Below are 18,619 nucleotides of genomic sequence, written 5' to 3' on the forward strand. Positions count from 1 at the left end.
AGGCATTAAAAATGACATAGTATAGGCATAAAAAGTCATAAAAACGTCAAAGTATAGTTAGGCATAAAAATGTCATAAAAACATCATAGTATAGTAAGGCATAAAAAATGACATAGTATAGTAAGGCATAAAAAGTCATAAAAACGTCAAAGTATAGTAAGTCATAAAACATGACAGTATAGTAAGTCATAAAAAGTCATAAAAATGTCATAGTATAGTAAGGCATAAAAAATTACAGTATAGTAAGGCATAAAAAGTCATAAAAACCTCAAAGCATAGTAAGGCATAAAAAATGACATAGTATAGTTAGGCATAAAAAGTCATAAAAATGTCATAGTATAGTAAGGCATTAAAAAAGACAGTATAGTAAGGCATAAAAAGTCATAAAAATGCCATATATAGTAAGGCAAAAAAATGACATAGTATAGTAAGNGTAAGGCATAAAACATCATAGTATAGTAGGCAAAAAAATGTCAAAAAACGTCATAGTATAGTAAGGCATAAAAATGTCAAAAAACGTCATAGTATAGCAAGGCATGAAAACATCATAGTATAGTAGGCATAAAAATGTCAGAAAACATCATAGTACTGTAAGGCATGAAAATGTAAAAAAAAACGTCATGGGATAGTAAGGCATGAAAATGTCAAAAACATCATAGTATAGTGAGGCATAAATGTGTCATAGTATAGTAAGGCATAAAAATGTCAGAAAAACTTCATAGTATAGTAAGGCATAAAAATGTCAGAAAAACTTCATAGTATAGTAAGGCATAAAAATGTAAAAAAAATGTCATACTATAGTAAGGCATAAAAAGAAATAACGCCATATTATAGTAAGGCATAAAAAGTCATAAAAACGTCAAAGTATAGTAAGTCATAAAAGTCACAAAAATTTCATAGTATAGTAAGGCATAAAAAATGACATAGTATAGTAAGGCATAAAAAATGACATAGTATAGTAAGGCATAAAAAATGACATAGTATAGTAAGGCATAAAAAATGACATAGTATAGTAAGGCATAAAAAATGACATAGTATAGTAAGGCATAAAAAATGACATAGTATAGTAAGGCATAAAAAATGACATAGTATAGTAAGGCATAAAAAGTCATAAAAACGTCAAAGTATAGTAAGTCATAAAAGTCACAAAAATTTCATAGTATAGTAAGGCATAAAAAATGACAGAATAGAGTAAGGCATAAAAAGTCATAAAAACATCATAGTATAGTTAGGCATAAAAATGTCATAAAAACATCATAGTATAGTAAGGCATAAAAAATGACATAGTATAGCGAGGCATAAAATGTAAAAAAAAATGTCATAGTATAGTAAGGCATAAAAAGAAATAACATCATATTATAGTAAGGCATAAAAAGTCATAAAAACTTTATATTAAAGTAAGGCATAAAAAATTACACAGTATGGTGAGGCATAAAATGTCATAAAAACGTCATAGTATAGTAAGGCATAAAAAGTCATAAAAACGTCAAAGTATAGTAAGTCATAAAAAGTCATAAAATTGTCATAGTATAGTAAGGCATAAAAAATGACATAGTATAGTAAGGCATAAAAAGTCATAAAAACGTCAAAGTATAGTAAGTCATAAAAAGTCATAAAAATGTCATAGTATAGTAAGGCATAAAAAATGACAGTATAGTAAGACATAAAAAGTCATAAAAATGTCATAGTATAGTAAGTCATAAAAAGTCATAAAATTGTCACAGTATAGTAAGGCATAAAAAATGACATAGTATAGTAAGGCATAAAAAGTCATAAAAACGTCAAAGTATAGTAAGTCATAAAAAGTCATAAAAATGTCATAGTATAGTAAGGCATAAAAAATGACAGTATAGTAAGGCATAAAAAGTCATAAAAATGTCATAGTATAGTAAGGCATAAAAAATGACATAGTATAGTAAGGCATAAAAAGTCATAAAAACATCATAGTATAGTTAGGCATAAAAATGTCATAAAAACATCATAGTATAGTAAGGCATAAAAAATGACATAGTATAGCGAGGCATAAAATGTAAAAAAAAATGTCATAGTATAGTAAGGCATAAAAAGAAATAACGTCATATTATAGTAAGGCATAAAAAGTCATAAAAACTTTATATTAAAGTAAGGCATAAAAAATTACACAGTATGGTGAGGCATAAAATGTCATGAAAACGTCAAAGTATAGTGAGTCATAAAAAGTCATAAAAACGTCATAGTATAGTAAGGCATAAAAAATGTCATAGTATAGTAAGACAAAAAAAAGACAGTATAGTATGGCATAAAAAATGACATAGTATAGTAAGGCATACAATATCATAAAAACGTCATATTGAAGTAAGGCATAATATATATTAAAAACGTCATAGTATTATAGGGCATAAAACGTCATAAAAACGTCATAGTATAGTAAGGCATAAAAAATGTCATAGTATAGTAAGACAAAAAAAAAAAGACAGTATAGTATGGCATAAAAAATGACAGATTATAGTAAGGCATACAATGTCATAAAAACGTCATATTAAAGTAAGGCATAATATGTATTAAAAACGTCATAGTATTATAGGGCATAAAACGTCATAAAAACGTCATAGTATAGTAAGGTATAAAATGTCATAAATATGTCATAGTATACTAAGACTTAAAATGTGATAATAAAAAAAAAATCACAGTATTGTAACAACCGTGGGCCAGATGACCCTATTTTATTTTCGCCTGTTCCTGTTTCCTGTGTTTCCTCTGTTTTTTCAGGTACTTCCTGATTACCTGACTGACTTCACCTGAGTGGAGACTATTTAGGCAGGGAGATTCAAGATGGCCTCCCACTCTTAGTCGTCCTGGAAGGCTGGTGCCTTTCAGGCACCCAACTTGATTTTGTTTGGTTGTATAATGTGTTTGGCTATGGTCTCAGTTCTTTTACATGGAGATTAAGTTGGCTTTAATTTTCCTAGCAAACCAACACCTACACTTCACTACTGATTTCACATTTTCTAGTTTGCTTAGGTTAAATTGAATTATCCTTAATAAATTTGGTTTCTTTGTGTGGTTGTTGTGTGGTCCTCCCTTTTTGGTTTTGTTTCTAGATGAGCCAGGCATAACAGTATGATAAGGCATAAAATGTCATTAAAATGTCATAGTATATTATGGCATAAAAAGTCATATAAACATCATAATATAGTAAGGAATAAAAATGCCGTAGTATAGTAAGGCTAAAAAATTAAGAAAAAAAAAGGCATACTATAGTATGGCATAAAAAAATGTCATAAAAACATCACAGTATTATAAGGCATTAAATGTCATAAAAACTTAATAGTATAGTAAGGCATAAAAAATGACAGTATAGTAAGGCATAAAAAAATAATTTAAAAAAGTCATGGTATAGTAAGGCATAAAATGTATTAAAAACGTCATAGTATAGTAAGGCATGAAAACGTCATAGTATTATAAGGCAAAAAAAAGAAAAGAAAAGGCATAGTATAGTATGGCATAAAAGATGACATAGTATGGTAAGGTATAAAAAGTCATAAAAATGTCATAAAAAATGACATAGTATGGTAAGGCATAAAAATGTCATAAAAGTGTCATAGTATAGTAAGGCATAAAAAATGACATAGTATAGTAAGGCATAAAAAAATAATTAAAAAAAGTCATGGTATAGTAAGGCATAAAATGTATTAAAAACGTCATAGTATAGTAAGGCATGAAAACGTCATAGTATTATGAGGCAAAAAAAAGAAAAGAAAAGGAATAGTATAGTATGGCATAAAAGATGACATAATATGGTAAGGTATAGAATGTCATAAAAGTGTCATAGTAAAGTAAGGCATAATAAATGACATAGTATTATAAGGCAAAAAAAAAAGAAAAGAAAAGGCATAGTATAGTAAGGCATAAAAAGAAATAACATCATATTATAGTAAGGCAAAAAAAAAAAAGAAGAAAAGAAAAGAAAAGGCATAGTATAGTAAGGCATAAAAAGAAATAACATCATATTATAGTAAGGCAAAAAAAAAAAAGAAGAAAAGAAAAGAAAAGGCATAGTATAGTAAGGCATAAAAAGAAATAACATCATATTATAGTAAGGCAAAAAAAAAAAAGAAGAAAAGAAAAGAAAAGGCATAGTATAGTAAGGCATAAAAAGAAATAACATCATATTATAGTAAGGCAAAAAAAAAAAAGAAGAAAAGAAAAGAAAAGGCATAGTATAGTAAGGCATAAAAAGAAATAACATCATATTATAGTAAGGCAAAAAAAAAAAAGAAGAAAAGAAAAGAAAAGGCATAGTATAGTAAGGCATAAAAAGAAATAACATCATATTATAGTAAGGCAAAAAAAAAAAAGAAGAAAAGAAAAGAAAAGGCATAGTATAGTAAGGCATAAAAAGAAATAACATCATATTATAGTAAGGCAAAAAAAAAAAAGAAGAAAAGAAAAGAAAAGGCATAGTATAGTAAGGCATAAAAAGAAATAACATCATATTATAGTAAGGCAAAAAAAAAAAAGAAGAAAAGAAAAGAAAAGGCATAGTATAGTAAGGCATAAAAAGAAATAACATCATATTATAGTAAGGCAAAAAAAAAAAAGAAGAAAAGAAAAGAAAAGGCATAGTATAGTAAGGCATAAAAAGAAATAACATCATATTATAGTAAGGCAAAAAAAAAAAAGAAGAAAAGAAAAGAAAAGGCATAGTATAGTAAGGCATAAAAAGAAATAACATCATATTATAGTAAGGCAAAAAAAAAAAAGAAGAAAAGAAAAGAAAAGGCATAGTATAGTAAGGCATAAAAAGAAATAACATCATATTATAGTAAGGCAAAAAAAAAAAAGAAGAAAAGAAAAGAAAAGGCATAGTATAGTAAGGCATAAAAAGAAATAACATCATATTATAGTAAGGCAAAAAAAAAAAAGAAGAAAAGAAAAGAAAAGGCATAGTATAGTAAGGCATAAAAAGAAATAACATCATATTATAGTAAGGCAAAAAAAAAAAAGAAGAAAAGAAAAGAAAAGGCATAGTATAGTAAGGCATAAAAAGAAATAACATCATATTATAGTAAGGCAAAAAAAAAAAAGAAGAAAAGAAAAGAAAAGGCATAGTATAGTAAGGCATAAAAAGAAATAACATCATATTATAGTAAGGCAAAAAAAAAAAAGAAGAAAAGAAAAGAAAAGGCATAGTATAGTAAGGCATAAAAAGAAATAACATCATATTATAGTAAGGCAAAAAAAAAAAAGAAGAAAAGAAAAGAAAAGGCATAGTATAGTAAGGCATAAAAAGAAATAACATCATATTATAGTAAGGCAAAAAAAAAAAAGAAGAAAAGAAAAGAAAAGGCATAGTATAGTAAGGCATAAAAAGAAATAACATCATATTATAGTAAGGCAAAAAAAAAAAAGAAGAAAAGAAAAGAAAAGGCATAGTATAGTAAGGCATAAAAAGAAATAACATCATATTATAGTAAGGCAAAAAAAAAAAAGAAGAAAAGAAAAGAAAAGGCATAGTATAGTAAGGCATAAAAAGAAATAACATCATATTATAGTAAGGCAAAAAAAAAAAAGAAGAAAAGAAAAGAAAAGGCATAGTATAGTAAGGCATAAAAAGAAATAACATCATATTATAGTAAGGCAAAAAAAAAAAAGAAGAAAAGAAAAGAAAAGGCATAGTATAGTAAGGCATAAAAAGAAATAACATCATATTATAGTAAGGCAAAAAAAAAAAAGAAGAAAAGAAAAGAAAAGGCATAGTATAGTAAGGCATAAAAAGAAATAACATCATATTATAGTAAGGCAAAAAAAAAAAAGAAGAAAAGAAAAGAAAAGGCATAGTATAGTAAGGCATAAAAAGAAATAACATCATATTATAGTAAGGCAAAAAAAAAAAAGAAGAAAAGAAAAGAAAAGGCATAGTATAGTAAGGCATAAAAAGAAATAACATCATATTATAGTAAGGCAAAAAAAAAAAAGAAGAAAAGAAAAGAAAAGGCATAGTATAGTAAGGCATAAAAAGAAATAACATCATATTATAGTAAGGCAAAAAAAAAAAAGAAGAAAAGAAAAGAAAAGGCATAGTATAGTAAGGCATAAAAAGAAATAACATCATATTATAGTAAGGCAAAAAAAAAAAAGAAGAAAAGAAAAGAAAAGGCATAGTATAGTAAGGCATAAAAAGAAATAACATCATATTATAGTAAGGCAAAAAAAAAAAAGAAGAAAAGAAAAGAAAAGGCATAGTATAGTAAGGCATAAAAAGAAATAACATCATATTATAGTAAGGCAAAAAAAAAAAAGAAGAAAAGAAAAGAAAAGGCATAGTATAGTAAGGCATAAAAAGAAATAACATCATATTATAGTAAGGCAAAAAAAAAAAAGAAGAAAAGAAAAGAAAAGGCATAGTATAGTAAGGCATAAAAAGAAATAACATCATATTATAGTAAGGCAAAAAAAAAAAAGAAGAAAAGAAAAGAAAAGGCATAGTATAGTAAGGCATAAAAAGAAATAACATCATATTATAGTAAGGCAAAAAAAAAAAAGAAGAAAAGAAAAGAAAAGGCATAGTATAGTAAGGCATAAAAAGAAATAACATCATATTATAGTAAGGCAAAAAAAAAAAAGAAGAAAAGAAAAGAAAAGGCATAGTATAGTAAGGCATAAAAAGAAATAACATCATATTATAGTAAGGCAAAAAAAAAAAAGAAGAAAAGAAAAGAAAAGGCATAGTATAGTAAGGCATAAAAAGAAATAACATCATATTATAGTAAGGCAAAAAAAAAAAAGAAGAAAAGAAAAGAAAAGGCATAGTATAGTAAGGCATAAAAAGAAATAACATCATATTATAGTAAGGCAAAAAAAAAAAAGAAGAAAAGAAAAGAAAAGGCATAGTATAGTAAGGCATAAAAAGAAATAACATCATATTATAGTAAGGCAAAAAAAAAAAAGAAGAAAAGAAAAGAAAAGGCATAGTATAGTAAGGCATAAAAAGAAATAACATCATATTATAGTAAGGCAAAAAAAAAAAAGAAGAAAAGAAAAGAAAAGGCATAGTATAGTAAGGCATAAAAAGAAATAACATCATATTATAGTAAGGCAAAAAAAAAAAAGAAGAAAAGAAAAGAAAAGGCATAGTATAGTAAGGCATAAAAAGAAATAACATCATATTATAGTAAGGCAAAAAAAAAAAAGAAGAAAAGAAAAGAAAAGGCATAGTATAGTAAGGCATAAAAAGAAATAACATCATATTATAGTAAGGCAAAAAAAAAAAAGAAGAAAAGAAAAGAAAAGGCATAGTATAGTAAGGCATAAAAAGAAATAACATCATATTATAGTAAGGCAAAAAAAAAAAAGAAGAAAAGAAAAGAAAAGGCATAGTATAGTAAGGCATAAAAAGAAATAACATCATATTATAGTAAGGCAAAAAAAAAAAAGAAGAAAAGAAAAGAAAAGGCATAGTATAGTAAGGCATAAAAAGAAATAACATCATATTATAGTAAGGCAAAAAAAAAAAAGAAGAAAAGAAAAGAAAAGGCATATAGTATAGTATGGCATGAAAAAATGTCATAGTATGGTAAGGCACCAAATGTCATAAAAACGTTATAGTATAGTAAGGCATTAAAAAAATAATTAAAAAAAGTCATAGTAAAGTAAGGCATGAAATGTCTTAAAATCGTAAGCCATGAAAACATCATATTATAGTAAGGCAAAAAAAAAAAAAGAAAAAAGAAAAGAAAAGGCATAGTATAGTAAGGCATAAAAAATGACATAGTATAGTAAGGCATAAAAAGTCATAAAAACGTCAAAGTATAGTAAGTCATAAAAAGTCATAAAAATGTCATAGTATAGTAAGGCATAAAAAATGACAGTATATTAAGGCATAAAAAGTCATAAAAACTTCAAAGTATAGTAAGGCATAAAAAATGAAATAGTATAGTAAGGCAAAAAAATGTCAAAAAAACATCACAGTATTATAAGGCATAAAATGTCATAAAAACTTCATAGTATAGTAAGGCATAAAAATGACATAGTATGGTAAGGTATAAAAATGTCATAAAAGTGTCATAGTATAGTATGGCATAAAAAATGACATAGTATGGTAAGGTATAAAAAGTCATAAAAATGTCATAAAAAATGACATAGTATGGTAAGGCATAAAAATGTCATAAAAGTGTCATAGTATAGTAAGGCATAAAAAATGACATAGTATAGTAAGGCATAAAATGTATTAAAAACGTCATAGTATAGTAAGGCATGAAAACGTCACAGTATTATAAGGCAAAAAAAAGAAAAGAAAAGGCATATAGTATAGTATGGCATGAAAAAATGTCATAGTATGGTAAGGCACCAAATGTCATAAAAACGTTATAGTATAGTAAGGCATAAAAAAATGGCATAGTATAGTAAGGCATTAAAAAAATAATTTAAAAAAGTCATAGTATAGTTAGGCATAAAATGTCTTAAAAACGTAAGCCATGAAAACATCATATTATAGTAAGGCAAAAAAAAAAAAGCAAAAAGAAAAGAAAAGGCATAGTATAGTATGGCATAAAAAATGACATAGTATGGTTAGGCAAAAAAAACATCATAGTATTAAAAGGCATAAAATGTCATAAAAACCTCATAGTATAGTAAGGCATAAAAAATGACGTCATAGTATTATAAGGCATAAAATGTCATAAAAACTTCATAGTATAGGCAAAAAAAAGAAAAGGCTTGGTATACTATGGCATAAAAAAAATGACATAGTATTGTAAGACGTAAAAAAGTCATAGTATGGTAAGGTATAAAATGTCATAAAAACGTCATAGTATAGTAAGACAAAAAAAAAGAAAAAAAAGACAGTATAGTAAGGCAAAAAACAAGTCATACAGAAGTCATATTATGGTAAGGTATAAAATGTCATAAAAACATCATAGTACAGTAAGGAATAAAAAATGACATAGTATAGTAAGGCATAAAAAATGACATAGTATGGTAAGGTATAAAAAGTCATAATATAGTAGGGCAAAAAGAAAAGGCATAGTATAGTAAGCCAAAAAAATTAAAAAATAAAAAATAAATAAAAAAGGCACAGTATAGTAAGGCATAAAAAACGACATAGTATGTTAAGCTATAAAAAGTCATAAAAAAACATCATAGTATAGTTATAGTATAGTAAGGTAAAAAAAAAGTCATAGAATAGTAAGGCATAAAAACGTCATAGTATAGTAAGGCAAAAAAAATGACATAGTATAGTATGGCATGAAAAAATGTCATAGTATGGTAAGGTATAAAAAGTCATCAAAAAATCATAGTATAGTAAGGTACAAAAAGTCTTAAAAACATTATAGCATAGTAAGGCCTAAAAAACGACAGTTTGGTAAGGCATAAAAATATCATAAAAGCGTCACAGTATAGTAAGGCATAAAAAAATGACATAGTATGGTAAGGTATAAAATGTCATAAAATTGTCAAAATATAGATAGGCATAAAAAGACATAACGTCATAGTATTGTTAGGCATAAAATGTCATAAAAACGTTGTAGTATAGTACGGCATAAAATGTCATAAAAACATATTTCAGTAAGGTATAAAGATGTCGTAGTATAGTTACGCATAAAAAGTCATAAAAACCTCGTAGTATAGTACACAATAAAACGTCATAGTATAGTAAGGCATAACATCTCATAAAAACATCATATTATAGTAAGGTATAAAAAAGTTGTAGTATAGAGACACATAAAATGTCATGAAAATATCATAGTATACTAAGACAAAAAAACGTTGCTGTGTAGCAAGACAGAAAAAATATCATAGTTTAAGGCATAAAATGTCATAAAAACGTCATAGTATGGTAAAAAAAAAATTCAGTCATTGTTTTTTTGCCAGAAATTCAACTCATACTTTGATATAACCATCATTTTATGTTTATTACTGGTAGCAACCTGGCTGCTTGCCTACAGAAGACAGAAGCCAGGGTTAGCTTGCTAGTTAACACTACCTAACATGGTTGAATAACATCAGTTGACATTTTTCTGGTGATGTTAGGCACCAGTGTGATATTCTCAAATGACATGAGCCTTCAGATAGCCTTCACTCTTTCAGTCAATCAACCGCCAGCATGCCTAAATCGGTTGTCTTGGAGATGTAGCCTCTTCGAGGGCACATTGGAATGATCTAATATGACTTCACTCCAAATATAGTGTGAATGAGTTCACAACTCAATATTGGTAGCAACATGTCCCTACCGTCCATATGCAACCAGGAGGAATATAAAATGTTCAAGAAGCTTTGGCACTTTCTAAGGACCTGGGGGGAGGGGGGCTAGTCATGAGAACTGGAGCGAGGATGAGAGCTCACTGTCAGCTGGCACATCTGTCAGCACTCCAGGTAGGATGTGGGATACCCGCAGATGCAGCCACTTCACAAACTTTATTTAGTGAATATGAATTAGATCTTGATTTTGTAAATAGTAGGCCTATAGGCTAAGAGCTATAAACAGTAAGCAACAATCACCCTCATTGTTGATAAAGATATTATAATACAGCCTAATAAATCTCATCGGGGCTGCTGGCTCTGAGAACTTATGCGTCATCTCCAGGAGGTAGGATAATTGTAAAATGTAAACACTAACATACAATAAACGAAAAATAACAAAGAAATCAGAGCAAACAGCAACAGCAGCTCTTGGCATGAAAGTGCGCACCGTCTCCAGATGCAGCTGTGTGCCATAGGTATGACCGTGTGTGCCTACGTTTATTTGACAATCTTAGTCTTCAAATAAATAAATAAATAAATAAATAAATGAATATTAAAACTACCGAACAGTTTCCATGCCAAGTACAGTAGCACTCATCAATTTTTTCTACTGCTTGAGAGCCCAAACAATGTAGCCTAATTATAACAGTTATGCCACCTATGGGTGCTAGAATGCTGGTTGTCCTAGTTTTAAAATATATATATATAACCACCTGTAAGAGATGACTTGGTTGGTCTACTGACTACAGAGCAATAATGACAATAACTGCCAGCTTATTATAGCCTACATGTAAAAAAATACCAATCAGCAGCAAATGGACTGAATGATTACAATAAACTCAATGGTATAGAAATGACACCAGTTATCTCTTTACAGGTTATAAAATGTATTCTACTTAATAAATAAAGTGGCCGAGTGATACAAGTTGATTTTGGTTCAGACTGGCGGAGAGTTTGTTTAAAAAACTGTTTGTGCAAAATTGAAATCCAAAAGCATAGAATTGAGATCCACGAATGCTTTTTCGCTTCACAAATAGAAAATTGATTCATAAATGTCTGTTTGAAAGTTGTAAATGTTAGGAAGACATAGACAGATGCTTTTCATTCATTTGTGAATAACAATGTATTCACAGATCATTTTCTTTATTTGTGTATTTGCAAATCTGTTTCATATTTGCAACATATTTTTGTGAATTTGCAAATTTATTTTTTGTGTTTGTGGAAGGTGCTTTATATTTACAGATTACACATTTATGCACGGATTGTCGATCCGTCCACACAAATAATATTGAACCAAATCTACCTCCATACTCAAGCTTTGGGCATTTCTACAGCGCTTGTACAGAGATTCATTTTGAAGCAGCATTCTACAAAGAAGCTAAATGGATCTACCTGAGTGCTGTGTTAATGTGCACTCACTTTTAGGAGGAGTTTTTGCTTTGTTTGTTTTTGCTGTCCTCCACCTATGCAGCATGAGAATGGAGACTGAGCGATGCTCCATTTAGTTCAGACACACTTAAATCCTCACATTAACTCTGCAACCTACTAAATAATCATGAATTTAATTGGTCTCAGAAGGGCTTTCTAGTTCCTCTTTCCTCCAAATTTAAAATCTAGCTATTTTCCATATATTCTCTGCAGCCTCTGTTTACTCTGGAAGGCTGCATAACTCCCAAAGCAGACCTGACAGAAAGCAAAAGGTGTAGGTTAAGTGTAACTCTTCTACCTTCTCCCCACATGGGAACAATGATGTGTGTGTGTGCATGAGTGTGTACAGTATGTGTATCCTCTGGTGCCAGCCCTGCCCTTCTGGCCTGCGAAGCTCCAGCAGCTGTTCCCTGCACTGGGTTACATTCCTGGGGAGAGCCCTGGGGCAGAGCAGCTGCCTGGTGCACCTCTCCTTACCCCCTTTTTTTTTTTTTTCACTATTTCCTCTCACTGGGCCTCTCTCTCTGACAGCACATGCAATTACACAGTGACATTCCTTCATTTATTACTGCACCCTCACCCCTCCCTCACCCTCCTCCACCACACACACACATACACACACACACACACACATACACACACACACACACACAAATGCTATAACTCATACTAACGTACATGCAGAAAGATGCAAACGCAGTGTTATGGGAGTCATGACTTGTCCACATACTGTAGACCAGCATGGCGAAAGCAAACAACAAATTCGGACTATTACTCTTAACTGTTTTCATCATTCAACCTTTCTTTTGTATTTGCCTCTACACTACAGTATCTAATTGTAGCCATTATTGTTTTCTTATCTAGTAATTTCCCCAACACCTATCAGGCTTGGAAGGGATTTCTTCCTCTTTAATCCCTCTCAGGGTTTTTTTTAATTTTCCCATTAGAGGTTTGTTGGAGGGAGTTTTTCTTGCTCATTTGTTTTTGTTTTCAGTCTAATACAAGCCTGTGAAGCCCTTTGAGCCATTTTGATTAAAGGCACCACAAATAAACTTGAGGTGACTTTTTTTTCTTAGACACTACTTGATTCATTCTTAATAACTCTTTTCCCTTGTTCTGTTGTCCCCTCTCTTCCATATGTTGTGGCCAGTAGAACCAGACAGGCCTTGATGTGGTCCAGCGAAGTCTCCAGTAACTGGAGGAGTAAACCTAACCTGTGCACCATACACAATACACCCTGTGTGCTTGACCGACAGATGGCCTTCGACGCACATATGAGCACGCATGCTCCCACAAAATCAGAAATGCGCTCACAAAACTGCACGCATACACACATGCATGTATACTGTATATATACGCGTGCACATGTAGGGTCACACAGCGTCTCGTGTCACATGAGGCTCATATGAAAGGAAGTGAGCCACAGTCACGCACACTTTCTCATAGATGCAAACACATGCTCCGGCTCACAGACGCACTCACACACGTATTCATGGTCACTCACACCATTCACAAAGCAGTGCCATTGCACGCACACTGGTGGTCAGCCACATATTTCCTTTCACTATCGTCTACATGATCACACAGATCACACACACAGAAACTTAAGCTCGCACGCCACAGCACCTTTATCCCACAGACAAGCTACTTTATCACTTTCACTGTACAGCGTCTCACTTTAACTTCACTCTGCTTTGCCTGCAGGGAGACATGTTTAGTACAGCACTAACAGGTAGGGAAACAATATGTAACAGCATGCTGTGCTACTATATAAGAGATGCACAAGGTAAATTAAGTTGAAGCAATGAGAGAATACTCCACAAAACGGATTAATTAGAATGATTCAATATCAAAACTCTCGTCATTCACGTGGTATGAAATCATGATAAGAGGAATTGTTGGAAGTTCACTGAGCCCTGGTTGGACTGATTATACAATTCTATTTTCAGGTGATCGATCAGGCGTATCACAATGCATTCTGAGTGGACGTATCACTAACCGCCTTTCAGAAACCATCAAAATCATTCCTATAATCCAATATTCATCCACTCTGAAAATCTCTCATTCTCCGTGAGGTAAACAGCGAGGGGCTGCAGAGCCTGAATGCCACTCAGTACTGTATTTGTTCAAGAATTTTAAACAGATCAATCATCAATCTTCTGAGGAGGATGCTGTACAGACAGAGAGAGGCTGTGTGAGAAGAGGGGGAAAGAAAAAAAAAGAAGAAAAATAGCAACAGACAGAAAGAGAGGAGAATAAATGGCCACATTTATAAGGAGAGACGTAGGTGATTAACCTCCTCTGAATGAGATTACTAACATTAGGACTGGACCATTGCTTTTAGACAGGTGTGTGCAGCTGTGTGTATGTTTGTGTAAGTGAATGTGTGTGTGTGTGTTTTTCCATGCATGACTATGTGCATAATGGCCTGGTGTATTTTTAGAAAACACTGAAAGTTGTTTCCTGGAAATTGCAGAGGAGAATCTGCTTTCATCTGCCAGGAAGTACGACTAAAGAGGTCTAAACCTGAAGCTGAACTCAAGGCCAGACACAGAGTGACCTCGGCTTGTGAGGTCGATCACCAACATAAAATGTAACACAATAACCTAAAGAAGTGAGCTACGTCTCGGAATCAAATAATGCTTTCAGGTTCCAGCCAATAAATTCACAGAAATATATTGAAAATACACAATTAAATGCACTAGTTTTTATTCGTGGGAACTTGAAAAAAGTGGCATGAATGTGAGATTGGAATGAAAATAATAAAAAAAATGTCCTTAATTGAAACTTCACGTCTGAATTCAATACAATAACAACTCAGCTGGGTCTGTACAGCACAACATCTGAGCCCCATTATATACATTACTGCCCCCACATAACAGCTCATAGAAGTACAAGTATGTATCAAATTTGTCTTTTAAAGATAAGCCATGCGTTAATGATGGAGTTTAGCGTGGACAGTTTATGGGCTCCGCCACACTGTATAGTAAGGAGCTGTTCACACACACACACACACACACACACACACACACACACACACTGCGACCAGTAAACAGACATAAACACACACATTCACAAACATTGTTGCCATTAAGGAACTTTGTGCAGCACTAAAACATGAAGCGAATACTTGTGGGATTTAGTCAGTAAAGGCGGCTGTAAAGAAGAGAGCTGCTATTACAGCAGTATTTACTACAAATTACTAAGCGTTGTGCCTTGGGAAGGGAACAGAGGAAACCTTCTACTTTTTACTATTGGAATTGGAGCTTGGATACATACACTCACATATGTATGTGTGTGTGTGTGTGTGTGTGTGTGTGTGTGTATGTGTGTGTGTGTGTGTGTGTGTATGTGTGTGTGTGTGTGGCCTTACCTCAGCGTCATGATTCTGTAGGTTGTAGGTTCTCTGCAGAGCGAGCATTGCCGCCACGCTCAGCTCGGATTCCTCCAGCAGAAGCTCCAAAAGCATCACAAGCTGCTCCGACGTCAGCTGAGGAAACAAAACAATTAATGAGATTAATAGTGCTGACTAATACAAGCTCCCTCATTAAATATATTGAGACATCTTACAAAATATTATGCAAAAACAAAAAAAAAATCTCATCTTTCTTACTCGAGCAGCTTCAATTACTAAAGTAGCAAAATTATCAAGACTGGCAAAATTATTCACATATTCTATACCGTGCACCCACTCACATTAACATTATTTTCCATAAGTTTCATTTCATTTTCTTCTCTGGGCTGGGAAAGGTTTGATGAAAAAACACATTATGCAATTACTACGGCTTTTCAAAAACGGAGGAGATGGCAGCATAATAAAACGGAGCTGAAATGGTAATCAAATAAACATGGTAAACAAAGTGAAACTTGTACAACTGGGAAATATTACAAAATAGGCAAAACAGGACAGATGAAGGGAAAATAAGATTTGAAGTGAGGACAGAGAGAGAAGTGAAACAAAGCAATGAAGTAGTCTTTTTTGGTATTGTGCTATGTAGAGGAACAAAGAGAGAGGCACTGTTCTGGGACTCACACTCATGGAAAAAAAAGACATCTTTTAGAACAATTATTCTTTGTAGTTCGTAAGACTGCAGTGAAATCTCTGATTGAGACAAAGACAGAGACAAAAAATTTTGAAAAGAAGAAAAGGTTTTCAGGAAATAGGAAATGCCTTTCTGTTGCTTCTTAATAGCGCATGTACCGTTTGTGTTGTCCTGAGGTAGACCTCAAGGAAACAAACTATTTTCTTCTGATGACTAACATCTTCAGGGACAGTGAAAACTCAGCGGTGAGCTTTGACGATTATTCTGAGGATGGATGTGGGCAGCGATATGAGAGAGCGACTTCCTCCTCGGGGGACAGCTGTGCCCAGCCTTGCCTGCATCTCTCCTAGATACGCCCAGCACTCCCAGCCACACTCTCTCTCTGGTCCCAGTCTGGGACACAATTAATGGCTGAAGGCCCCGTGGAGACGAATGTGAAAATAGGTATGAAGTGTGTGTGTGACTGAGCGAAGCAGAGCGCGATGGAGAGAGAGCAAAGGGAAAAAAAAGAAAATGACAGAGGAGGAGGTACACAGACAAAACTCTTCTATTCAGGTAAACACACCCAGCAAGTGTAGAGTAAATAGCTGCATTTGTGCAAAATATATTTTGGAAAGAGACCATCCGTTTAAAGCTGTCTTTGGTAAACAACCTCCTAAGCGCTGCTGGGAAATACTTGACCTAAAACCAGGAAGTATTTCAGCATGTAGCTGTTGGAGCTGAGAGAATAACACCTAGATTCTAGCTGGCAAACGGTCAAATCAAACACTACTGCTACACACACACACCCACACAAACACTGATGACCATCTAACTCCATGGAAAATCTGATATCCAGTCTTTCCCTTCACCCTCTATCGACTCTCCCCTCTCTCGTTCCCCTCCTCCCTCCATTTTGTGAAGGCTGAGTGTTTTCTGAAGTGGCGTCTCCATCTCTAAAGAGTCTCTTTGGGGTCCACCCATGATCCTTCTCACTCGCCCACCCTTTGAAAAGTGTTGAATCCACAGCAATAAAACAGTGCTCACATACAAACACACACGCACACACACACACACACACCTACACCTCGCTGCACTGCCAATGAGGTCCTGTTGTGCCGGTGGGAACAGTTTCCTGGTCAATGATGATACATTACAAATCAATTTATATCGTTAATATTATCCTCTCACACACACACACACACACACACACACACACACACACACAGTACACAAATTCACAGACAGTAGACATATTCACAGACTGAAACATGACCATCTCCCTCATCACATGTAACATCTCCATGGTGAAGTCACCAACTAACCATCAACTAACATCCGCTTCTATAAGAAGTCTACCTCTCATCTCCTTCTAAAAAAAAAAAAGCACAAACTAACCACATTTACATAAGTACTGTACTTCAGTGCAACTTTGAAAGTACTTTATTTAGGTATTTCTGCTTTTTATTTCTTATACTTCCACCGCACTTAAAAAATACTGTACTTCTACTTTCACTATATGAATTTCGTTTCCCCTAAATTCCTCATGCTTGGGTACGCAATTTTCAGTCCGGTGCAGCAAAGACAGACTCTAATAAAACTCACCCAGCTTGCTCGATCTCATGCCATTCTACACATTTAACTAACTATGGCTATATCAGTTTAATATCATGGAAGAAGAGGAAAAAAACAGAACATATTCACATTTAAGGAGCTGAAACCACAGAATTTTGACATAAAAAAAGGGACTCAAAACGACAATTGGTGATTATTTTTCAGTCAATCCACTAATTGATTAATTGACTAATGATTGCAGCTCTATCTAAAACCTCGTGGCACTTGTGTCAGGTGGGCTTCGGAACAGAGTGTTATTAATGATAGTGTGTCCTTAATGTACTGTGGTGTAGATTGTACCACATTTCTACATCTTTTAGACCAAAGCCAAATATAATGTACAATAAATGTATCCCGAGAGGCTGGGCAATATCTGGCCATAAATGTCATTACAAATGAGATTTAATATGATGAAAATCATAAGAATTGTGATTTTAAGTAAAGACTGTATACTACACTACTCACTGCCTAATGTATGTATTATCATATTACTGAAGTGCTCAACAACTGCTTTAAGGCTCCGTGAGCGTGTGTGTGTGTGTGTGTGTGTGAGAGATAGAGGGAGAGAGAGAGAGCAATTACTGGGGAAAAGGTGAACTCCATGGCTGAGTACTTGCTTGGGTACAATTAATGGGTAGATCCTGAAGAATGGCACATGAACATTTACAAACAGCCCACCATAGGCACCCGCACGCACGCACGCACGCACGCACACACACACACACACACACACACACACACACAGACAGAATCCCATGTTATGACCAGGTCATGGGTAACTCTAACAATAGCCCTTAATAGTACAGTGCTGAAAGCACTTTACCACTGAAGGGGCAAACATATTCCTCTCTATCTCAACGATTCATGTGTCAAGATCTTCTCACAAACACACACATACACACGCACACACACCACAGAATTTTACCACAGGAAAGAAGCATTTCACTCCCTACTGTCCGTCAAAGCTGAGGAATGCTAATGGTAAAAAAGACAGAACACACAGTCTTTCTCACACACTCACTCAGACCGTCTGTAATCTCACTCACATGGACATTAAATATATAAAACAATGCACACACCAACATACACACTCCACTTCCGTACAAACCGCTGACATGGGTTGGCTGCACCAACTCTTTATTGAGCTGAGCTTTGCAACGACCTCTGGGAAATATGCTGCTGAAATGTCCCCATCACACACTGACCTCTAAACCTCGACAGAACAATGACACACACACACGTGTGCATACATGCACAATTATAGACTGTTTGCCACAGTGACTGACAGTTCAATGAAATAGTAAACACAGCTATTGTAAACACAGGATATGATG

At 32.9% G+C, this 18,619-nt stretch overlaps 1 protein-coding gene across 2 annotated transcripts in view; it reads right to left on the minus strand.

Annotated features, from left to right (window-relative positions):
- cunh9orf3 (chromosome unknown C9orf3 homolog) overlaps positions 1-18,619 on the minus strand; it is a 98,079-nt gene that overhangs the window by 18,476 nt on the left and 60,984 nt on the right. For both annotated transcript variants that reach the window (XM_022764808.1, XM_022764807.1), the window contains exon 15: positions 15,023-15,139. In XM_022764808.1, the coding sequence (XP_022620529.1) occupies positions 15,023-15,139 (117 nt within the window). The remainder of the gene's footprint in view (positions 1-15,022; positions 15,140-18,619) is intronic.

Source organism: Seriola dumerili, unplaced genomic scaffold (genome assembly GCF_002260705.1).
Source record: "Seriola dumerili isolate Sdu_G_001 unplaced genomic scaffold, Sdu_1.0 BDQW01000581.1, whole genome shotgun sequence".
Lineage (NCBI taxonomy): Eukaryota > Metazoa > Chordata > Actinopteri > Carangiformes > Carangidae > Seriola > Seriola dumerili.